Below are 25,042 nucleotides of genomic sequence, written 5' to 3' on the forward strand. Positions count from 1 at the left end.
GGCTGCTGCATGTCCCACCTTTCCTAGTAAATGCATCGGCCCACGGCCTACGCCTTGCGGTTACGAGCAGGGGCGCCATCTGTTCAGGGTCATGTCACCATCTGTTTTTAATTAGCGCGTTTGCAGCGCTTCCGTTCTCACTTGCCCCCGATACTCTCTTGCACCATTTTTTTTAACCAACCCTCCCTTCCCATGCCACATGTCATGTCTTGAGGAGGAAGGGAACGATCCTCGTGGGGTTTCAGTAAATAACCACATTGCGATGCTTAACCATTTGTTGACCGGATGAACATGCTTCTGGTTAAGCAAAACAGAAGAACGTTAGCACTCAGCATTTTACCCTAACTATTGTGAAGAAAAAACAAACATCTACAGCAGGTAGGCACAGCGTAACTCTACAGAGTACATCTTTTTGCTCCCCCATTTCAGAAATAGGCAAGCACTTCTCCTTTCATTCCTTTTTGTTGTTTGCATTATGTAGCGCGAATGAAGGTATCAAAGCACTTTACATAAGTACTAGTTCCATTACAGAAATCTACCCAGTGGGTAATAATGTGCTGTATGGTTAAACACTTATAAGTTCCCAAAGGCGAGACCTATTGGCTATGCCAATGCTTGTTCTCCTTATAGTTTCAGGCAGCAGATCAGAGAGACTATGCAGCTATCACATATTTATTCAGTGTTCTAAAGCAATAAGCAGGGGTGCACCTCTGTCCAATTAGATGCTAGGTGCCAGCAAAAAGCATGACAACTTCCTCTGAAGTGTTGGATCTGCTTGTCCCACAAAGCAATACACTTCCAAAATCCAACATGGATGATTTCTCTTCAGAGGAGTAAGAGCTGGCTAAACCAACCCTCAGTGTGGTTCATTACTTTAGCTCTCCTGCCTCTGACCTCTGAACATTCCTGTCCTAAGCCTGCCATCTGGCTAGGGGCACAAGATGTGGGGCTAGGTACGGCTGGTATTTCTTAATGATCTGTTCTCTCTTTTTGCTCAGTTGATTTACCCAGTCCCGTCCTTATGACATATCCTCTGCAGATTTCTCCATCAGATAAGTGGCAGCATACAGCAGGGACTCCTCAAGGCAGCCTGTCCAAGCCTGTTACGGCTGACCAATCAGCAGAGACTACATGAAGGTTGTATTTTGGCTCACGGAAAAGAAAGTTCTACAGCTTGTTTTCTCTACCAGTTATGGTAAATTCAACTGAGGCAAGTTGTTGAATTTATCAATACCAATCTTTTAAGTCTTTAAATGACATTTTTTACTCCTTTCCTAGCAGTAGTTATACTTAGATAAAATATTGCAATGCTAGCCTATCGAGCTAAGTACCTACAATTGGGAAAATTCAGATTGGCAGTTTTTCCTTTACAAAAGCATATCAAACATCTTTCATAAGGTCCCTGCCTATATTTACATACCCTCCAGCCCCCACCGCTTGGACACCTAGGGGAGACCGTCGCATGCCTACTATGTAAAAATAGGTTGTTAAAGTGCCCATACCGCCAAGTTCGAATTTGAATACAATTTACTTTTATTGACTGTCTGCAAAGCCAGGCTGTCTTTCAAATGAAAGCAGGTGCTCAACAGTGTACACATGCAAGTGCAGAAAATCTGTGGCCCCCTGAACCTCCATGCCCTATTATAGATAGATATAATAGGTAGATTACTCCCTCTGGCCCTTTTATCTACTAGGGACTTTTAAGGTTTGTCATTGTCGATTGTAAGTGTACCCTATACCATGCACCTTTTTAAACATACCACTGGCCACGGCCCTGGTTAGCAGAGCCCAAGGTGCAGTCTGAGTCAGTTACAACCTGTATCATTCAGCAAACAAATATGGGTGAACAGGGCAAAAGGATGACTTTCAAACTGATTTTTAAATATGATCCGCAAATGATTGAATTTTTGTTGAAATCGATCTTTCATTAGTTGTGTGATGTGCACCTGCATATTATTGCTTCTATTGATGAATTAGTTTCCTTGTTGGTGATGAAATTATGCCTGACCGTTTTGTGGCACATTTGACCTCTGGCTTATGTACCAATTAATAATTAACTACATTACCTTAATGATTCATTGGTAACGTCTGTTTTTATATTTTTATACCTTACAAAATGTTAACAATATTAGCCATTTATTAGGTCGAGCAGACCTAAAAAGCATGCAAAGCATGCTTTGTCTGCGAAGACATCTTTTGCTGGCGTGTCTGGGGGAATGTGAGACAGCGATCACCCACGCGCCTCGCTGTCTCAGATTCCTCCTCGAGGGCGCGCACGTCGCCGTGCACATCCCCTGCCTCGCATTCTCTCTCAATCACACACAGTCACGCATGCACACACATTCCCTCGCGCACACACTCCCCCTCCCCCCCCCCCTCTCCCCTCCCCCCCAGGCATACACACAGGCAGGCACGGAGTCCCCTACGGGGGACTCTAACTTCACATCAGCCCTGGGCCCCACTCACCGGCTGCTCTCTTCCGGCGGGGCTCCTCTCATGCTCTGCTCCTCACGGCCCGTCTCCTCTTCTGGATCGGGGCTCCCTCAGGTCAGAGGAGCCCCGCAACAGGCGCCACACTCCTCCTTCTCTCCGGGCCCCCTCCTGGGGACCCGGGCTACCCAGGACCGGCAGGGCGCTCCATGCGCCGGCAGGCCTTCTTCTCCCGGACCTCAGGAGGCGGGACTTCCGGTCGGCCGTGAGCGGATTGGCCGACCGGCCAAGAGCTTCCGGGTCGCCGCGGGCAGCGCGGCGGCCCGTTTTCAGACAGGCAGGCGGCAAGGCAATCCAAATATCGGCGTGGGCAGCCGAAGTAGAAATAAAACGGCACATAAGCGAGGTGGCAACTCGCAGACTAAATAACAATTTAGTGGGGCAAATCCACGCCGGGTGGGCACCGGCTCCCAACAATAAAGCGCTCTTAGCGCTAAATACGATTTACAGCGCTACGGGCAGAAAATGAAGCGCTCTTCCAGGGCTGCAAGCACTAAAGCGCTCCCAAGGCTAAAAGTGAAATTAAAGCGCTCCCAGCGCTAACCTTCCCTAACAGGAACATATATAATTAATTTCCATTCTGTCACTCCTTTCTCTAGTCCCTCATTTCACCTCCCATATCACCAAGTGCAACTATTTGTCCTATTCTCTAGCTCTTTGTATTTCTGTCTATACATCTATAACACCATCTTTCCTTTCTTTGTTTCCACCTCTGTCTTCCTTTCTCCATCTCTATACCCTTTCTTTCTGGCTGTAAACACCCCTCATTCTCAATTTTCCTCTGTCTAGTTCTTCCTCTCTCTCACTCCCTACTTGTTTTCCTCTCCTTTGTGTCTTATTCTACCCATGTTCTCTTTTCCCTTCTCTTTTCCTTTCTTTCTCTCTCACGCTAGAAATTCCCCTCTCTCCTGTATCTCCCTATGAGCTCTTTCTTCAGTTATTTTGATATTTCTCGTGTCATTATTCCTGCTCTCATTTAGTATCTCTTTGGAGTTTAATTTGTGACTGCAAACCTTCCCCTCCCTCCAGTCGTGTTCTCGCCTGTCCGTCCCACTCACTTCTCTCTACCCCTTGAAATCTTCTGTGCTCTTTACTACACCTAATGTTATATTCTGTTGCAATGCAATAGGTCTCACTTTTGCGAAAGTTTAAGCTATTAGCATTGTAAATGACAATGCCTTTTATTTATGTTTTAAAAGCAAAAACATAAATAAAAGGCATTGCCATTTACAATGCCAATAGCTCTAACTTTAATAATGCGAGACCTATTGCATTGCAAATGCTTGTATAACAGTGTGAACTACAAGGTGAATTGCATGTCGATGCTTATCTGAAACTGATGTATAAATTGTGAGAGTTTGGAACGAAGAGTTGCAAATTAAGCTTTGCCAGTATTGCAAATACAAATTTATTTTGAGTAACCGCGTTAGATGATGGCAAATATAATATTGTGTTATACAGCTTCCTGGGAAGAAAGACTTATTCATCGAGCCTGACCTGATGAGCCCTCTGGACCGGATCGCTAATGTCTCCATTCTTAAGGTAAGTGCTCGGCCACCTACGTTTGGTCATAAGGAACTACACTGGGGCTCCACAGAGTGAACAGGGGTGCATACGTGTCAGAATTCTGTAAACATGGCCCTTCATGGCAACTTTGGCAAAACATAGGCAATCTTGCTGAAGATAGTATGCCTTTAAAATAGTTTAACCTGGTTGCACTTGTATATGTCAAACCGTAAACATAGATGGGAATGTAGGCCGACCAATAAATTGTAATTGATTTTTGATGACTGTTGGGCGATTTGTTTAAAAAATGTTCTGTTCCTCCCACGACATATCTATTTCAGTATTTATTAATTTCTGTATCCTTTCTTTACTGTATGTCACTTTAGCCTTTGTTAATTCTTATTATGGAAGTGTGTCTTGGGATACATTTTCTAAATGTGGAATAAACTACTTAGAATTCAACAACCAGTCAATATAAAATCCGGTTCCTTCGACTATGGTTTGGATTTTTTTTTACATTTGGAACACTACACTTTTAATGCCATAACATATAGAAAATATGTTGTTACCAAACTGAAGCTGTAAATTTTAAGTCCGTTTTTAAAACAAAAAGGAATGGAACGGATTACAGTTGGCAGGGGTAATGGTACTATGCATCGGATAAGGTTTAGTTTGAGTTCTTGCTAAAATATATATTTAATTGAACTTGAATATTTTCTAAATAAATAACTTATCAGCGATGTTCTTGTTTTTTATTTTTTTATCAGCAACATGAAGTGGATAAACTTTACAAATTGGAGAATAAACCAGTTTACAGCACAAGTGATCAGTAAGTTTTATTATCCTTACTTTCAAGAATATTCTTTTGCAAAAAGCAAAAACAGTAGGCTGTATAAAGCACCATTTAAAATTCACTAAAGATCTGATATAAATGAAGAAAAAGTCCATCAGTGAAGTAGAAAAAGTCAGAGGGGAATAAGGACAATACTGCTTCGGTAAGTACCCATTCAAGGGTTTTTCGTAAAATAATCTTATTGGCATAAAACAATCTAGTCCCTTGCTGCTGGGAAGGCGGATAACAACTCTGCCCTCCGCTTCAAGATCTTAATAGCTTATAAGCCTGGCGCGTGTGTCGTTTCCACCTCTTGTGTCTTTTGATCTGAACGAATGCCTGGGAACTTGTTTATGATAACATTTGAAGAGGTGAGGAAGGCTGTTTTTAACATTTAATCTAGCCAACATCCAGAAACAACAAGTACATCTGCCAGTATAGGAGAAGATCGCAGGGAAAAGGTGGCAATCCTTTGGAGCAAATTAGGACCAATGTCAATCCTGTTTGACTCTCCTCTGCACACCATGAAAATATTAGTGGATATCATAGTCCCTAAGATTGCATTGATTTAAATCGTGCAGTGATGTACCAAGAACGTATAAGATTGCAGCTATAACACTCTTTTTCAGAAAGTTTCCATTACATTCAATGTGAGTGGGGTGGTATCAATTTGTCTTTATGCTGCCTAGTATGAGCCTCATGATGTAGGTAGTAGTTTGCAAACATCCTTAGAAGCATGTATGGGGCTCCAAGCTCATGAGTATAGGCACCTACCAGGTCAAGTCAGAAAATGTAATACTCGTGTCTTACTTATTAGACAGAATGGAATTTTTTCTAAATGCATGTGCACTGATTAGCTCTGCCTACATATGTAATCTCAGAAACCTTAAGATGGAACGCCTCTTCTTTTTCTATTGATAGAGTTGTTTTTCTAAAGGTATATTTCCCATTGTAGCAAAAGAAAATTTTGAATTGCTAATGTAGAGACAATGCTCTATAGACTGAAAACCAAAAAGAAGTGAACTGTTTAGTATTACCGCCTTACAGAGAGAAAAACTGCACACTGCCTTTAAGCACCATGACTGTCCGTGTCATCTCAATAGAGCAGGTGACAGGCAGTTCAATTTGCATCTTGTGTAAGACGTAAGTAGGGTTGTCCATCTAAGTCCATTCTCTTTGGAACCTATTCACCAATGTAAATTCAGTCATGAACGAAAGTTTCGGCACATATTTTGCGTTTATTACACCCACTAGGAATTCACAAAGCGATGGCAGACTTAATATATTTGTCACTGCAGATTTCTCTGCTGCAATTGAAGAGAAATCTGCTGTCCCAAGTCCGCTCAAGGGGTAAGAAATGTACATTTTAATGCATGGTTTGCTTTGGACATTTGTGAATGCCCACACACGTGTACATTTCTTAGCATTCACAAGTGGTTGGAGGTATACCTCAGCCCAGGTTGAGAGTCAGTCCTCTTCAGGATTGGAACGGAAACGAATCTTCACCTAATTTTTATGGGGCCATAGGAAGTGAAAATCAGTGCCTGTATTTTTATGTTTATTTTTATGAATCAGGCAGTTTATATCAAGTTTAGAAGAGGGAGTCTTTCATGAATTATGGAGAATTAGGTTTACCAGTAGCTTTTCCTTTTCAATCATGGTATCTTCGCTGGCCTTCATAAAGGCTGACTAAAAAATACAAACAGCAAGCTCATACATGTACGTTTTTGTAGCGGTTTATTGCCCTGGTTTGGAAAGTTATAATTAAGATTATGCTCATACCAATATTGTTAGTGGGATACACCATATCAAAAGTGTAGAAGGAGGTAAGACGCTAATGGACAAGAACCTTCTAATTGCAAAATATTTTGGAGAGAAGTTTAGCTTACTTTTGTATCTATTCTGGAAGCTGAGTCTAAGCAGAATTGGTTCCAACTGTGTGGACTGATCTCCAGGAAGTTGCTCTGTAAATATCATCAATCTGGTTATTTCTGAGGAAGTCTGTAATGACTTTTTGCCTGCCTAGTAATTATGTAGAATGCAGTCTAGGTCACTACAAACTTCTTGTACCTAACCATCTCTGTAGGATTGTGGTTGTAAATGACAAACAGTTACTGGAATGTATAATTTCCTGTGTTTTATCTAATTTCAGAGAGTCCTATTCACGTCAAGAGTCTGAAGGGACTTCTTTGGCACAGTGGAAGTGTTAGGGAAAATTGCTGGAAGTCATACACATTGATTAAAATGGACATTCGATCTCACTGTAGGGTAGCAACAAAGTGAGAGTGGGACCATGCTTTGAATAAACACACTTGTAATGCATGTTATAGCACAGAGCCTTTATTGAACTATCCCTGGCTACGTAAGTATTGACAACTAGGAAAATAAACCTTCCTCGAAAAATACTGCAAACTAGCTTTATGAATGGGCCTAAACGAGGGGGGTTGGTCCATTAATTGTGAGGAGACAATAGTCAATGGCCAATACAGAGAAGGCTGTCTAAGGCATATGCGTTTCTAAACACTAGAACCGTGACTAATGAAGTATTTGAAGTGCTTTTTCTATAGACAGTGATAGCTATCAAGGGCACTTTTATGAAGAAAACTGCACGTCAGACTCTCCTAGATATTCCTAGCACATAACGGAGTTGATGAACATCTCCCAAATACTAAAATCCTTGCACTTGAACAAGTATGATGGGCTGGTGCAATGCCTCTTGCCATCTTTTAGATGTTCATGCAGTCTGGTGACAATCTTCAAAGTTTGTTGAAGAAATTCAGAAGCCAGGACACAGAGTTCAGAGACTTTAGCTGTGGTTCCCCACCATGACAGTGAGGCATTGATTACTAGAGTTTGAGAAAAGAGTGGTTACGGAATGGCACTGATTTCATTGTGTTGTAACTCCTTGTCTACTAGAGGAAACCTTTGTTATAGGCAAGATAATTGTTGAAATAATGAAGACTCCAACGTACAGGTGAACTGTGTTTATTAGACACGATTCTCAAGCACCAACTGTCATAGAAGCTCACAGAACATTCTACTGTGAGCTCCACATGAAGGTTCTAAAGAGCAGTAAGTACCAAGAGGGAGAAAGAGGGGGTGGGGGAAGGGTATAGGAAAAGGAAGAGACTGAAAGGGGTCAGGAGGAAAGGTAATTCTCAATACATAGATTACAACAATAAGGTTTGAACAAGTTGATGTATAACTGGCAAACTTTGTATCATTTCCCTCGTTGTCAGATAGGGAAACCGAAGTAAGGGGAAATAAGCAGATTTTCTCTGGTTCGCACAGTATTGTTCAATTGAGGATGTGGGAAAACAAACCCATTTCTTCTGGTTACAAAGCTTTAGAAAAGAAGGCTGCATAGTGTTTTTTTTGGGTGAACATTCAACCTATGATTAAAAAGAGGCAAAGCCTTCAAAGGAAATTATGCCCCAACAATGGTGATAAGTAATGTACTACTAGACTCAATGGAAACTCATATTTGGTTCATGCTTTTCTATTGTTTCATGAACATGGATGTTTAAGTACAGCAGAAAGAGGAAATCCACACAGTGAGATAAAATCACAATACCCAGTCCTTGTGTTACCCTAGTTCTCTTCTTCTGTAAAGTAATTTTAGAATTGAATCTGTAAGGTATTGTATTATTCAGTGTTTTCTCATGCCAATTACTCTCTACTGTAATAATACGTTGGCACTGTCGAGATACATGTCAAAATCTGTCGTTTATTTATATGTTTTAATATTTTATATACTTTTATTTGGCTGGCATGGAGTGTAGAGTTTCTCCCATCAGTCAAAAGACACCAGGATCAAAGATTTAAGGTTTATTTCTTCAGTAACGCATTTTCGGCAACAACCTCTCTCAAGTAGTACCAACGCCTTCTGAAGGAAAATAAGAAGCACACCCTGGCAGTCCGCATCGAAGCCAGCAACAACCACAGCAAAGAACCGTTCACCAATCCTGCAGCCACGAGAACGACATCACTCCCTCCCAGGAATTGTGTGACAACCTCGCTGACCTCTTCCACGGCAAGAACTTGACCATCTACGAGAACTTCGGACACTAACCCTCCGCAGTCGACCGCTTCAACCAGCTCCCCTCCACGAACACAAACCCTGAACATTGTCTCACCCACTTGAACCTCCTCACCATGCAAAGCACCATTACCATTTTGAACTCCATACATTCGGGAGCACCTCAGGACCCGTGCCCCCACCATGTCTTCAATCTCGGAAGCAAGACAATCGGCAACGAGCTCAGGAAGGTCCAGAACACCTCCATCACTGCGGTCTCCACCCCTGAGGACTGGAAACACTTTGAAGTGAGGCCCCTCCTGAAGAAACCCTCTGCTGACCCAGCCGATATAAAGAACTACCGCCATCTCTCTGCTCTCCTACCCATCAAAACTCATTGAGAAAGGGATCAACCAGCAACTCACCGAACACCTAGAAGACCACAATCTTCTGGACCCCGCCCACTCCAGATTTCAAGCTAATCACAGCACTGAGTGAGCCCTGATCGCAGGCACCGCTGACATCAGAGCTCTTCCGGACTGCGGAAAACAGCAGCCCTCATCCTCCTGGACCTGTTCACCCCGTTTGACACATTCTTCCACCACATCCTGATCAACAGACATCGTAACCCAAGAAACACCCTCAATTGGATCGCCTTGTACCTCACCAGCAGAACTTAAAGGATTTGTCTCCCACCGTTCACCTCAGAACTCAGGAAGACCACCTGTGGAGTCCCCCCAGCCACTGACTGCACCCACGTGCAAGGGGATCTCTTTTAAAAAAATATATTTTTGTTAAAATTTTACAATAAACATGAAACAATTAAGTGAATTCCCCGCCTTTTGTTTGCGTCGTTGAGAAATTACGAGTTACATTTTACATAGTTGCAAACGTAGTCCATCTTATTGTATTACTGACATTAACTATATCCTCATCCCACCTTCCAGGAAGTGTGTGACTGTGCGACAGTAATCAGGAACTCTCTTTGAGTAATAGTTTACAATTGTGTGACTAATTTGCGGGCTGAGGTGGCTGTGATGATGTGTTCCAGTGTGGGCTACGACGGGGCCTCAGGAAATGTACTGTATCTTGCTTTGCATGCCACTCTTATCTGGTAATACAATAGCATGTCTAGCGCTGAGTATTGTGGTGAGCTGCACATTTGCTGCAGTCTGAGGAACGTCCCGTCAGTGAAAAGATCACCCCCAGTTATGATATTATGTGTTTGCGCTCTGATTTTTGCAGCATTGTCCAGTAATGGTGTGATCAGTGTGTTCGGCGCTACAGGCAAGGATGTTGCATATAGCACAGTTTGTTATGCTCTCTTGGCAAGTCGCTTCAGGCCCATCTCAGTGTGTCTGCAGTGTCGATTTTGCGACTGGGGCGTTTGAATTGTTGATAGAGGGCTGTGTCTAGGGGCAGGGGGGGCACTTGATCTGTTTCAATGGTGACATGCGGTTGAAATGGTGTTGGGTGCTGCCAGAAGTGTAGGAATTGAGCCTAGGTGCAGTAAGCATACAGCTAGAAGTCCGATGCGCCAATGCCTCCCTGCGCAAATGGTAATGTGAGAATATCCCAGGATATCCTGGGTTGTTTCCGCCCCTGGCCCCCCCCAGTCAAGTTCAATTATACTGGACCGATGGCACTTAAAAGATTGTTCAGTTAATGGCATAGGTTTACATACAAATAAATATAACAGTTTTGGAAGAATAATCATTTCGGTGATTGTGATGCGACTCGCTAGGGATAGGGCGAATTTTTCCATCTTTGTATTCTGTCGTCTATTCAGCCATTACCCTACCTTAGTTTGCCGACCATATTTCCTGTACATCACTACTGATCCAGATTCCCAAGTTCCTCATTGGTCCGTCTGCCCGCTTTATGGGAAATTCCGAAAGAAATGGGATAGTGCCTGACGTTAACGGAATTATAGTGGATTTGGCCCAGTTCATATGGATCCCGGTGAGGACCCCATAGCGCACCAGTTCTCTAGTCACAGGTGCAAAATTCACCTCTATAAGATATACAGTCAGGTCATCAGCGTACATTGACACAATCAGACCTCTGGAGGTGAATCCAATTCCACAATTCGTGTGGTGTTGTCTAAGTCTAGCTGCTAATAGTTCTGTGGCTATGGCTAGGGTGAAAGTGGGCAGCCCTGACTGGTGCCCCGTGTTATTTGTATTGGTTCTGATATGAGCCCATCCACTTTAACTCTGGCAGTTGGTAAAGTGTCCAGTAGTTTGATTTGATGAATGACTTTTTGTCAGCGTAGATCATATATCTTTGAGGACCCCTGGCTGCAATGCTATGCAAGCCCCCCAGATAACCACCTTGAAGTCCTCCCAGGTAGTTCCCACAGAGTCCACCGTTCCCTCATTGTGCGCAAAATATTCTCTTAATTTGTTGTGTATCTCTTCCCCAAACACGGAAGTGCTTTGGGTGGGAATCGCCAAGTAGTAGTTGGATATAGGGCTACGGGTCTCGCAGCTGAATCAGTACGGGAGCGTGATCTGAGAGTGTCCGTGGGTAGTGTGAGACATCCACAACCCATGAATGCAGGTGATTAGAGGTTAAACAAAAGTCCAGTCTGGACTATGCAGTATGTTGTTGGGTTACGCAGGTGCCCTCTCAGATGGTGGAGTGTAGTGCGCGTCACAAGTCTATTAAGTGATAGTCTTCTATTATATGTAGAGTGTAGCTGCCGCTTGTGGATGGTGTGTGCGGGAAACGCCCACTCTGTCTTCCTGTGTCGACAGTACAACGTTGAAGTGACCCCCCCCCCCCCCCACAGTTTCGCTGCATTTCCCAGCGTGGCGGATTTACCCGGTGATGAGACGCAATATTCTACGGTGACCGTTCTTCAAATCTGGTCGCCTTCTGATGATGTTTTCTATATTTTGTGAAAATGCATGAAATTGATCCTGATACATTGCTGTTTTGGAAGAATATAAATAGCCTTGAGAAAGCCCTAGCCTTACTCGCCACACAGGGCGAAACACGTGTCAGCTGTTCTCTCTTGCTCTGCTTCAATAACTTCTTCAATGGAAAAATTACAAATGAGTGAAATGGATGAAATGAAGTGAAAAATACAAATAAAAAGAACTACTATCACTCAAACCAATTCGTATTGTGCTATCTCCAAAAAAAGAAAAATATACCCATTGATGGGGGTGAACATATACATTTGGAAAGGAGGAATATATGCTTACAACTTTCTTTTTAGCTGCATTTCCCAGAGACTGAATCCCGTGCCATACTTTGTTAAAAAAGTCAGGACTATCAGTGTTAGGGCGGTATGTGTTAGCAATTATGACCTGCTGATGATATAGTTTGCCCTGCAGCAGTATATAGCGCTCCTCTGTGTCTATAATGGTCTGATATGTTTTCCATGGAATTCCTTTTCATATCAGAATTGCTACCCTGCGAGAATAGATTTAGTAGCTAGATGTAAACAAATTCTCCCAGCGATTAGTTCTCAGGCTGGGTCTCGATGTGTCTTTCAAGTGTGTTTCTTGCAGAAGGAAAATATCTGCTCCATGCCTGATAAGATATGAATGTACTAGTCTTGTCTTCCTATGATCATTTAGCCTGCGCATCTTCCAAGCGATACATTTATGCCAGGACATCTTTGGTGTCATATGTATGGTGTGCCAGTGGTGGAAGGTTGTACCTCGTAACTCGTGGTTTCCCGTCCATGTGGTGTATCGTGCCCGGGAGCGTAGACGCATGTATTCAATGGGGATATTTTGGTGTGCCCTGGAAACGATTGAAACTTATGGTGTGACATCAGCAACAATCTCACTTTGAGCAGCAGTAAACTATAACAATTAACAACTCCAACCCACCCCGCTCCCCCGCTAACCCCGTAATCTGGTTGTGTACACATCCCAGTTAACAACCCTAAACTATTGTACTCCAAGATACCCTAGGGTTATTGGGAATGTTCCCCCGGGGGAATGTGGGGTCACCTGCAAACTCCACCGCTGCATACTGCAGGGTGGCCTTGCCCGCTGAAAAACACCACATAGCATGCATCATTGAATGTCATGGTACATACATCATTAGAATGAATTTTAGAAAATTTGAACCTTTTATTTACCTTGTAGGCTGCTAGAAACGAATTTAGGAAGCTGCTGAATGAATTTTAGAAAATGTGACAAATTTTAAAAAGTGTATTTTTAATTGCTGATTACGAAGATACTAATATTGCACTGATACTAGCATAATTTTGCACACTGTTTGGCACCTACCCGACGCGCTAGAGCGAAGGGAATAGGGCACTCGACCATGAGCACCAGCCGCCATCTTGGGGCTGGGGCGGGACGCGGTCTAGCTCTTCTCCACTTCCGGGAGAGAGCTATTTCGAGCGAGGGAGCCCACCGATCTGTTGATACCATTTGCACATTACACGAAGCTGAACTTGCACTAGCGCTGATCGTTTTCATATAGAAACCTTTTATTTACCTTGTAGGCTGCTAGAAACGAATTTAGGAAGCTGCTGAATGAATTTTAGAAAATTTGACAAATTTTAAAAAGTGTATTTTTAATTGCTGATTACGAAGATACTAATATTGCACTGATCCTAGCATAATTTTGCACACTGTTTGGCACCTACCCGACGCGCTAGAGCGAAGGGAATAGGGCACTCGACCACGAGCACCAGCCGCCATCTTGGGGCTGGGGCGGGACGCGGTCTAGCTCTTCTCCACTTCCGGGAGAGAGCTATTTAGTCCTCGCTCGCCTAGGATGCGCAGCGGACGAGCGCAGCGGGCGCGCGCCGAAGACGCGCCTAAGACAAGCCGTCTGCGCCCGTCCGAGCCAGATCCGGGCCCAGGGCCACCCCCCCTGGTCCTACTGACATCCTGAATAACGCATCTACCCTACGCTACACCTCCACTCAGCTGAAGGAATGGAACACGGGATTGGGTACGTCTTGTCAAGTACTGCCGTCTCTAAAACATTCAATATCCACGTCCATATCATGTGTAGGCTGTTCTTTCACGCTGCCACCTCCCCGGCCTGCGATAAATACCACATCCTATTCATCTATAACTGCCGGTGCCCCTTCCCTAGCGGCATAGTACACTAGAGCCGCACTTATTAATTCACGTTCCCTCCCCAAACATAGTCTGGACATCAGGGAGAGCATTATTAATCACGAACTGGACATCTTGTTCATCACAGAATCATGGGGAGATGAAGCATCAGGCCCAGATTTTGTGCAAGCTACCCCTGAAGGTTATAGCGTAGCTAGACAAGATAGAGCCTCGGGGCGAGGCGGAGGCCTAGCCATTATCTATAGGGAAATTTATCGTGCCAAATTTGAGCCTATTCAAAGCACCAGTTGCGAAGCTTTCGCATTTACTATTAATCTTACACATAAACAGGCTTTCAAAGGAACCCTGGTGTACAGGCCACCTGGGCCGCGCACTAAATTCCTAGCTGCGCTTACTGAAATTATGGAATCAGTAATAGAATCCCCGACTTATACAATTCTTGGGGATTTTAATTTTCCTCTGGAAAATATGGAAAATAAAGATACATCCCAGCTTATCACTGATATGCAGGCAATAGGACTGCAGCAGCTGGTGAAGGGCCCCACGCATGAAGCCGGACACACGCTGGATGGCCTGTTCACTAATGACCAAAGCATTGAGCTAGGAGCAATTTTACCTCTGATATGGTCTGACCACCAAGCCATTACTTTTAGGATTCGGGTGCCACCACTCAAACCCCCTCAGACCAGCGTTAGAGCATCAGTGGGGGCACGGATGTGGAAAAATGTAGATATACCACATCTTTCAAATCTCCTGTTGTCATCAGCCCCGGAAAACGGAGGCGACACTGAAACCATGTCCACTAAATTTCAGGAATGGATCTTAAAAGCAGCGAACGAAGTTGCACCTGAAAAAAATCTATCGCCCCAATAGAGTGACTCCTTCTGCTCAGTGGTACACAGAGGAGCTGCGGCTCCAGAGTCAGTTCTGTAGAAATTTAGAAAGGCGCTGGAGAAAGCACTATAGTCCTTCGGCTAAACAAGAATATAAAAGTGCGCTAGCAATATATAAAAAAGCCATCAGTACACAAAAGAATCTGTTCTTCACTGGTCGAATTGAGCACGCACAGAACTCAGCTAGGATGCTATTTCAAGTGGTGAACTCTCTGTCCAATCCTCCAGCTGGATCTAAAATAGAGAATTCGCAGGAATTTCGTACCGCACTAGCCACATTTTTTACCACTAAGGTAATGGATATTTATTCCACTTTCTCCAAAGAGCTGGCAGGAAGAACCGCCTATTTAACCATTCAACCAGCACTGAAGTATCCTTCCCTTACTCAGTTTCAGTCAGCTACCGAAGATCAGGTCAACGTACTTGTTGGCAAGATTAAATCAGGCTCTCCATTGGACCCATGCCCTCCGACCATAATGAACCAACTACACAATGTTGTTACCCAGCCGCTGACCAACATATGCAATTCCATCTTCAAAACCGGTGTCTATCCACAGACCTGGAAGAAGGCTATTGTTAAACCTTTGATTAAGAAGCCTTCCTTAGACCCTACCATCACCTCCAACTACAGGCCTATTGCCTGCCTTCCCTTCCCTGCCAAAATAGTAGAGGCAATAATGAATAAACAGCTCTCCGAGTTTATTGAACAACATAAGCTCCTAGATGATACTCAGTTCGGGTTCCGGAAGGAACACGGAACTGAGACAGCATTGGTAAAAGCCTCAGATGAAATTCGAGAGATCATGGATTCGGGAGGCGCGGCAGTGCTTATCTTGTTGGACCTGTCTGCTGCCTTTGACACGGTCGACCACGTCATCTTGGTCGACCGTGTCGCAGCCCTTGGAATTAGTCATCTGGCTAAAGATCTTATAGCCTCTTTCCTAGTCAATCGCAAACAGGCAGTCAAATTGGGCAACTACTATTCGCCCACTTCTGAACTGCTCTTTGGGGTCCCTCAAGGATCCTCGCTAAGTCCCATGCTTTTTAATATCTACGTTGCGGACTTGGCGAGGGTCATTAAATCTCATGGGATGCGATTGACTACCTACGCGGATGACACCCAACTTGTGTTGGCAGTATACAAGAACGGTCCAGTGGTAGCAGCTAAGTTTCAGGAGGGGCTACTGGATGTACAATCATGGATGCACAGTAACTGCCTGACACTTAATGCAGAGAAAACCGAAGTTATGACCTTCGGTAAGATCTCCCCCGAATGTTCCTCAACATGGTGGCCCAGTCAGATGGGCTCTCCCCCGGTTCCTGCTGTTAAGGTTAGGAATTTGGGAGTTATCTTCGATAACAAGTTATCATTTGGTTACCATGTAAATAAGGTGGTCTCTGCTGCATTCTTCGTGCTGAAGAAAATAAAAAAACTCATGCCATACCGGCCTGCCTCGGCAGGGAAAACATTCATCACCACCTTAGTGTTTTCGAAGCTGGATTATGGAAACGGCCTCTTCCTTGGTACAAACAAACACATTCTGAATAAACTACAGTCTGTGCAAAATATGGCAGCACGGATCCTACTTAATATTCCCTGGCGACACTCCACTTCAGTAGCCATACGCCATCTACACTGGCTAAGGGTGGAGAGCAGAATCAAATTTAAGGCTCTCTGTATCGCCTATAAGGCCATCCATCAGACTGGACCAAAGTTCCTAAAGGAAGCTTTTCAGGTGTACATACCTGGAAAGGATTTAAGATCAGCGGCAAGCTGTCTATTGCATGTCCCCCGCACAAGAACGGCCACATGGGGAGACAGACGTTTCCTGGTAGCAACCCCCAGATTGTGGAACACACTCCCCTTGCACATTAAAACAGCACCAACACTCATTGCCTTTCGCAAGGCCTTGAAGACATGGCTATTCAACCAATAAGTTCACGCCCTGAATTTTGTGCATCCCAGAGTATTGCACTGCGCCTAGACACCCTAGGGTATTAGTTGCGCATTAAAAATTCCATAAATAAATAAATAACATTAGGCGATGCCCGCGCTCCCTCCTCATTCTTTTGTAGATTAATCTATTATTTTGTAATCAAACAGAGAGAAAGGGTTGCTTTCACAGGGAATACTCCCAGTCCCCTTGCAATAATTCAGTAAACAAATGAGGGAGTTTGCCCCAAACTCAAAATAAATGCTGAGACACGTACAAAAGGAAGAAAAAGAGAGAAAAAAACAATAATTTCTTTAAAAAACACCTCACTCACCAACTTAGTTGGCGACATGCCTCATCTGTCAAGCCCCATGGCAACTGTGGGGGGGGCCTTGGTTATAGTCACTGTCGTCAAACCGTACTGCTCTCCTTCATACCTAGAGAAACATTTACGGAGACTCGAATTGACAGAATTTAGTTTAAGGTTCCGTTTTCTTTTCACAAAAAGCTGAAAGACGGGTCCATCTTAGTGTGTGCATACCCCTCTGTCATTTTCTAGGTCCCGAAGAAAGCCTAGCAATGCCATCTACAGGCTGAAACATGTAGACCGTGTCTTTCTAATTTTCACGAAATACTCAGATCCCTCCGGCTAATTGAACCTGTACAGGTATCGCACTTTGTTTTTAACCTCGCCTTATTGTTCCATATTAAGATTTGGGGAACAATAAAGTCGATTTTAATTCACGATTCCACACTTTAGTCACCTTCACTATTGTCATCTAAAAACCTGCTCCGCTGTAATCAGACATTTAGGCATACCAGAGTAGCATTCGGCTGCTCGGGTGGGACCCCCATGATGAAGCATGTCCCCAACTAGGTTGGTGAGTGAGGGGTCTTTTTAAGAAATGATTGATTTTTTCTCTCTTTTTCTTTTGTACGTGTCTCAACATTTATTTTGAGTTTGGGACAAACTTTCTCCTTTATATACTGAATTAACTTTTATGACACAGTGGGCCCTAGCCCCCCCCCCCCCCCCCTCCCCAGTTAGCAAGGATGTGGTGTTTTGAGTGTTTGTGTTACATTGGAAAACTTATCTGCTTAGTCTCATAGGTCCAGTTCTTGTGTTAGGGACCTTTAGTCGTCGTCGCTCAGGTGCCCTTCTGATGAGTCCGCTCCCGGTGGTTTCTGCGACCGGTGCACTTTGGCTGCTTGTTTCGCAAAGTTCAGTGCTACTTTTGCATCTGTGAATATTGAGGGTTTGCTATTCTCGTGTACTTTCAGTGTAGCAGGGTAGATAAGAGCATACTTCGTTCCTGACTGCTGTAGTAGTCTCTTCGCTTGGACCTGTTGAGTAAAATAGGGATCTAGAGATATTGCGTTTCCTTGGTACTACACAGATCCCTGTTCACTGGCAAACTGCAGGATTGCGTCTCGATCTCAGTAATTTTAAATGTTGGCAAGTATGGGCCGCGGCTGTGCTCCTGGAGGCAGTCAAGGGAGCGGTGCGCTCGTACTAGGAGAAACATGTTAGAAAGTTTGTTTCCAAATAATTCTTTCAGCATGTATTCTATAAACTTTTCCATGTTTAGGATGTCTTTGGACTCTGGAATACCAGTAATGGGTATGTTGTTGCTCCACGACCTGGCCTCCAAATCCTAATTTTTGACCTTGATGAGGTTTATTACGGAGTCCGTTAGTAGTAGTTTTTCCTGAGTTTCTGTCTGTATATCGTCGTTATCAGATACCCTGGTTTCAAGTGCGTCTAAACGGTTTTCGTGCTTTTCAACGCTTTGAGTGATCCTATCAATGCCGGCCCCCAGGGTGTCTATTTCGAGTCTATGGCTCGGAGGCTGGCCTTAATGTCCTTTAACATTGCTCGAATGTTGTCATCTGGGACAGCAACCATGGCTGCGTCCCTTGCGACCTCTGGAGCGGTGAGTCCCCATTCCGGTTGTTTGTTGGTCCTTTTATCGAACATCAGCTGGGGTTGTTTAGCATCCGCTTCACCCATTACTGTTGTGTCTAATTGATGGGGTATGGGTGGGACCACATCCAGCCCTCCCGCATGTCTCCGGATCTCACAGCAGGCACTCCCACTTGTGCGAGCCAACGAGGTCCACAATGCCGTTTTCTGCGCCCCATCGCGTTCCTCTGGCTATTTTCTGTCTTTCGTCTGTGGGGCCTGGTTAGTGTCTGGTCCACTATGGGGGGTGTAAATCTAGTGCGCAGTCCACCCCGCACTCCCACCTGCACCCACAATTGCAAAGCATATACAGCCACGATGTGTGAGTGCACTGTCCATAGCTAATGGGGTGCCATTTTCCAGTACTCTACATGAAGGCTCAGTCTGTGCACCACCGGCTGCTCAAGTTTAGAGCGCCCAGGGCCCGACAATACCAATCTCACGGGGCCCCTGGTTTGTAAATTGTGGCGTGAGTAGATCAGCTACGCTCTCATCCCCGGCATAGAGAGCAGTCACAGCATCAGATCCAGTGCAGGAGTTAGTCAGCTGGGGCCACAGAATCCAAACTTTCACCTGGTATGCGCGTTTGGACACTGCAGGTGCCTACTTGAGTGCTGAATCCTTCCCTACCGCAGTGCACACAACAGCTTGTAGATGGGTGCTTTATTTCAGTTCTGAGTGTTCGGCGCAGCCACCAGTCAATTGCGTGGGGGCCTGCCCGGCCGCCGCGTCGCTCACCTCTGCCGGATCACCAGTGTCCGAACGCCACCCCCGGCAAGGTCCCGTAATTGAGGTCTTGTTCGGCACTGTTACAGAGGTTCCGCAAACTCCTGCAATGCCAGGGCGTTCCGCTGTTCACCGGGGGCAGATGCAGTGTGTTTGCGTACACCCTGTGGTGGGCCGCCATAGGGCCTAGCACATGGTCCCCGGACACCAGAATAAGGGACGCAGACACGGCAAGTATGAGTTAGCCGGAAAGACCCCGAGCGGTCTTCCGCCTTGTTTATTTATACCCCGGCGCGAGCCCGCCCCGGGGTGTGCATGGATGCATGTAAAGGTGGCAACCCACCGCAGCTTGATTCTGTGCTGGTGGCAGTGGCGTTGCGGTGGCGTGGCGGCGGCGTGGCGGTGGCGTGGCGGTGGCGTGGCGGCCACGGCTTGATTCTGACTACCTCCAGCTTGGCTGGGTCCCGACACGGGAACAGACATGTTTGCAGCTCTCTTCCCGGGTGAGCCTCTCCGGGCTGCCTGAGCGATGGCTGCGTTGCGTTTGGCCTGTCCCCCTCCACGTGGCTCTGAGCACGCTCTGCTCGCTTCTGCCGTGTGCTATGCAAACCACTACCCAACGGTGTGTGGCTACCTGCCCCTTGTTGGTGTGTTGGAGGTATGGGGGTTTTAATGGCAGTCTGCAGTGACCCTTCGCCTTGCGGGATAGCGATGGAACTGGGCCGTATGTTCGCCCGAAAATGTCCGTGCCACCTCTGGGGTTGCCAATGCTTGTTGCTTTGCTGTACTTTGTATGGGAGGGTTAGCAGAGTAGACTCCCTCGCCTGCTGGGTCTCGCCGGTGCGCGTGTCAACCTTGGGGTGAGCTGGGCCTTTTCTGCCGGCGAGGGCTTCGATGCACCACGCTCCACGTCACCCCACTCACTGGGGCCTTGAGTGTGCAGCCGGCTCTTGCCGTCAGCGTGCACGGGTCTTCGCGCCACAGGGAGGCCCACGCCTGGCCAGGAAGATCGCAGAGTGTGGCGCGGGCAGGGGGGGCAGAGACGACAAACTCACCCACCGATGGACTGCGCCCGGTGAGTCCCGCCAGCCGAAGGCGCTCCCGACGGGGAGGCGCGTGGGCGAGCCTCGAGCCTGGGCGCGGGCGGGATGCCGATCTCCGCAGGATGCAGGAGCGATGCAGGTGGGCTCCACGGTTCCAACGACGTGCTGCTGCACAGCTGGCAGGGGTGGCGATCAGGCACGCGTGTGCACAGACCGGCCTCGTCGCCAATGTGATGGGCCGTCGTAGGGCCTAGCACGTGGTCCCCGACACCAGAATAAGGGACGCAGACACGGCAAGTATGAGTTAGCCGGAAGACCTCGAGCGTTCTTCTGCCTTGTTTATTTTTACCCTGGCGCGAGCCCGCCCCGTGGAGTGCATGGATGCATGTAAAGGTGGCAACATTGTTTAGGAGAGCCCGAGTGGCTCTCTACACGCCCCTCCCCCGGGCTCTTTAGTCTGATCACTGGTACACGGTGCAGCCGCGAGTCAGTTGCGCGGGTATCGCATGGCCGCCGCATCACTCACCTTTGCCCAGTCATCAGCGTCCAAGCGGCGCTGTTGAGGATATTCCACATACCTCCACAGTGACAGGGCGCCTTGCTGTTCACCGGGGGCAGATGCAGTGTCGTTCCGCACAGCCCCCTCCGTGTCTTCCGCAGCCGCAGCGTGCCCCGATGGGATGAAGGTTGTCTCGGCGCCGGCCTTCCTCAGTGTGCGAGCCCCGGCATCCAATCGGACCACGCGCGCAGGCCGCAGAAGGCTCCAGGTCGCTTCTATCTCTCCACTGTCTCGACTGCACCTCACACCACCTCCGAATTGCGATTAAAATAGTTTATACCTCAGGAGGGTGGGGAGCACGAAACCAAGCCAGCTTTCTTGTGTGCTTTGCCGGATTATATCGGATTATTAGGGCTCGGCAGGCGGAGCCGACTCCGAATGCGGCCATCTCGCTGCTCAGTTTGGGCACGCCCCCCTGCAAGGAGCTCTCTAACCCTCTTTCAAAGTGCAGAGGCATTGACGCCTGCACTGTGTAAACACGGAGCGGCTGTAAATCAGCTGCTCTGCGCAGCGCATTCAGCATAATAGGGTGCATTTTCATTGTTTGCGCCGGGTGCACCTTTTAAAAAGTGCGCCTGACGCAAACAATGAAAATGTTCTCATCTGTAATGCGGCCCCTGATGTTTTTTCCCCCCACTGTAATGTATTGACAATCCGAAGAAAATAAATTGATGACTACATTAATACAGTCATGTTAAATATGTTGGGAACTGGTGTGGGCACATGCCCAGACTCCTGGGCCGTGTATAGACACTTAATTTGCTCTTTTTGTGTAGCATCAAGCAAACAATGCTAGGGCTGTCCGCCCATGAATGCAAAGAATGGGGATAATGGTTTTTGAAGGATCAGCTTGTTAGACTGATTGCCATAGACAGTTGCATTGATGTCGCTTTGTCATCAGGATATTGTGTCACTCCCTTGAGTTATCCTTCAGTTTGCTTAGAATGGTACTGTTTCGATAAACAGTAGAGGTGCAAACGTTCCTGTTATTATTTTATGTAATTTTTTAAGGTTTTTTTGGGCAGATCATGATCGTTTTGGGCTGACAAAACCTAGAAGAGAGAACAAAATATAAGGGTTTTTCATATGCATAATGTTGAGATTGTTACTGACTTTGTGAAAATGGGAGAGAGAGAAGGGGCTTTTTTGGGTGTGATCTGTTTCCCAGTGGTCAAGCGGGCTTGAGGCTGTCATGCGATGGATGCAGCTGTAAAGCTATGCATTTCCTGCCTAGGTTCCATAATGTGCCAGTCCCACTTTATTTACTATGATCACAGTCCAAAATGGCAGTCGGGTAGGAGACTATGCAGGGCTGGTTCAAATAACTCTTAGTCAAACTCTTGTAAAATGCAACTGTTGCTGATTTTGTTACTGCGGCTTTCTGTGTCTGCCTCTAATCAGTTCCTTTGTCGTCTTGGGCCATCTGCAAATTCATGTTATTGCTATCCCTGCAATATAAACGAGCTAACATTAAAATGTAAACATTTTAATCCGCGTGTTTGTGAACATTTATTCTAGGGGTGGGCATAACTCGCGAAATTTGACTACCGAATTCCGCGGAGTTACATAAAAACTTTGCGACAGTCTGCGGAGTTCTGCCAACAGGCGGAAATAGGCCCATTGAGCTGCTTGTGCTGTGATTTAGCACCTGTAGCACGTTCCATACTGAAAAACTAGCACGAACGCCAGCACGGGGTGGCCAGAGGGCGTACCTTCTCATGTTGATTTTGCTGCTGCTAGAGTAGATTTTCCACTCCAGCATCAGCTTTCTGACTGCCTGCATTAGGAAAATGTCGTTGGATGTCATCCTAGCAACCAGAAATCTCCCTAGGGGACTCCAAATCGTGCTCTCGTGCACCTACTTAACGTCTGGAGCCTGGTGCGTGGAAAAAGCTGCCACGGAATTTGGTGGGAACTCTGTGTTAAAAGAGTAATGTGAAGTTGCCAAATTCTGCCCGTTTTTTATGGGTGGACCCGAATATTCTGCCCATCCCTATTCATACCCACCATGTAATGAAACTCAATCAGAATTCTTTAGAAATTATGCAGTTTTTAGTGATTATCCTTTATATTTTAAATGTATTTGGTATGTATGTGATGGCGTAACACAACACATGAGCCCTTATTTAAAAAAAAATGCAGTTCTATTTAAAGATTTACACCCACTGCAATAAAATACACACGGAGTAATACAAAAACAGCTTTATTAAAACTTATTTAGCTAAAATAAGTGCTGCAATATCACATGAAATGGGCTAATTGAGAAGACATTAAAGTAAGCACACCCATTGGACATCAATGATTGGTTTAGCAGCGGTATTTAGTCATGCTGTATCTTATTGTAAATGTAAATGTACATGTATTTATATAGCGCAAATCGCCCACATCGCAGGCATCTATGCGCTTGCTTAGGGAACCCGTCCTGGTATTCCCCTGTGAGATACCCCGGCAGGGTATCCACAAGGTGAAAGCCAGGCATCCCGCCGCGAGGGGCCGTTGTGGAGATTAAGCAAGCTATTGCCCAGAGTCGCAGAGTGTGAACCCGTGAGTCGAGTAGGCACCGGAGCGAGAATTATCGAGTCCGTGGAATTATTGAGCCCAACCCCTGTCGGGGCGGAGAATTGAACTCTGGTCCAGGGCCGATCTCAGCTTCCGGGTCTGCCGCCTCTAACCCCTGAGTCACACTTCTTGGTGCTCTGAGCTGCCACTTTGCTGAGTAGGCTTTACACATAAAAGTGAATGGACCCACTGTGATAGCAGTGGCCAAGCTATATGCCTTGAGGTTATAGAGCACGGACAGCTGCCCGACAGTAGGCATAGCGGGTCTGCAAATATAGCAATACAAATTATAAATAGCTGCCTCATTCATTAATTGATCATTTCGTCATACCCATTACCTTCCAAACCAATTGGAATGCTCCATCTCTTCCTTAGATGTGAATCCAATAATCGCTTAGAGCTCCTTGGCTTTGTATACGTCTGCCTTTGTTTTTATTCCGGGTATTGGAATAATTGTCTTCGGAATATATTGATGAAAATATGTCTGTGCTGAAGAGGAGGGCCAGTGTGAAACAAAAAAACTTAATGCTGTAGGGCAATGTTCAGCATTCATAAATATGTTACTACTACTGCTACCAATGATGTGCTTCTCATCCTCATTTTTTTACTTTAGATTATGCTTTCTGATCCGACCTCGTATCCGGCATTTGAAATACATTGCTGGTAAGATTTTCCTGTTGTTGAAATCCCATGTAACATATTTAATTTAAAGCAGCAGTGCTGTAACAGACATCACAATTGTGTTTGTAAAAAGACAAGTATTATATTGTGCGGTCATCAAGCCTTAAGGCAACGCTTACTTGCCCCATTATAGCTTAGTACTGTATTGAGTTGATCCCCTATGATTGATGCTATTATTTTTTTTAAGTTCTGCATTCATGGCCACATTCAGTGGATCCATCGTGACACACTGCGTCTTACATATCACTATTCAAATTTTCCAATTAGTATTGATGTAAGAACTCGGTTTACCTTCTAACAATTGATATCAGTTTATAGTGGCCACATTTGGACCTAAGACAATAATCCATTTCCCCCACAGGACTTACGTTGATACTCCAAGCTTGATTAGTAATTCTGCCAGCAGTCAACTGCCTCATTACGATTGATAACAGGATTAAATTGCATTTTTAGGTTCAATACAAGTGTGCAAGGGCCACATGGATACTTACAGCAGTATTCGGTTGCCCATCAATGTTGAGCCCCCTATTCCTTAGGCTCTGTTAATTGCCAATTAAGAACGATGAGAGCAGTTACTTCCACACGTTTGTTTTAGCAAACGTATTATGGTCTGCCTTTTTGGACTGATGACAATCTGAAGACTGAGTAAACTAGGAGTGGTGTATGTGTACAGACTCTCGTTCAGCCAGATTGCACATTTATTCAATCCCCACCCCCCCCCCCCCCCAAAAATCGAATTGAAGCTTTTGTTACACTTAGGATTGATGCCTGTATTCGG

The 25,042-nt window shown here is 45.6% G+C and overlaps 1 protein-coding gene across 2 annotated transcripts in view; it reads left to right on the forward strand.

Moving 5' to 3' along the window:
• Nucleotides 1–25,042, forward strand: part of VPS33B (VPS33B late endosome and lysosome associated) — a 792,141-nt gene that overhangs the window by 82,502 nt on the left and 684,597 nt on the right. For both annotated transcript variants that reach the window (XM_086958170.1, XM_086958171.1), the window contains exons 3-5: nt 3,952–4,032; nt 4,764–4,825; nt 24,197–24,246. In XM_086958170.1, the coding sequence (XP_086814296.1) occupies nt 3,952–4,032; nt 4,764–4,825; nt 24,197–24,246 (193 nt within the window). The remainder of the gene's footprint in view (nt 1–3,951; nt 4,033–4,763; nt 4,826–24,196; nt 24,247–25,042) is intronic.

This window comes from Lissotriton vulgaris, chromosome 2_1, assembly GCF_964263255.1.
Source record: "Lissotriton vulgaris chromosome 2_1, aLisVul1.2, whole genome shotgun sequence".
In the NCBI taxonomy this organism is placed as follows: domain Eukaryota; kingdom Metazoa; phylum Chordata; class Amphibia; order Caudata; family Salamandridae; genus Lissotriton; species Lissotriton vulgaris.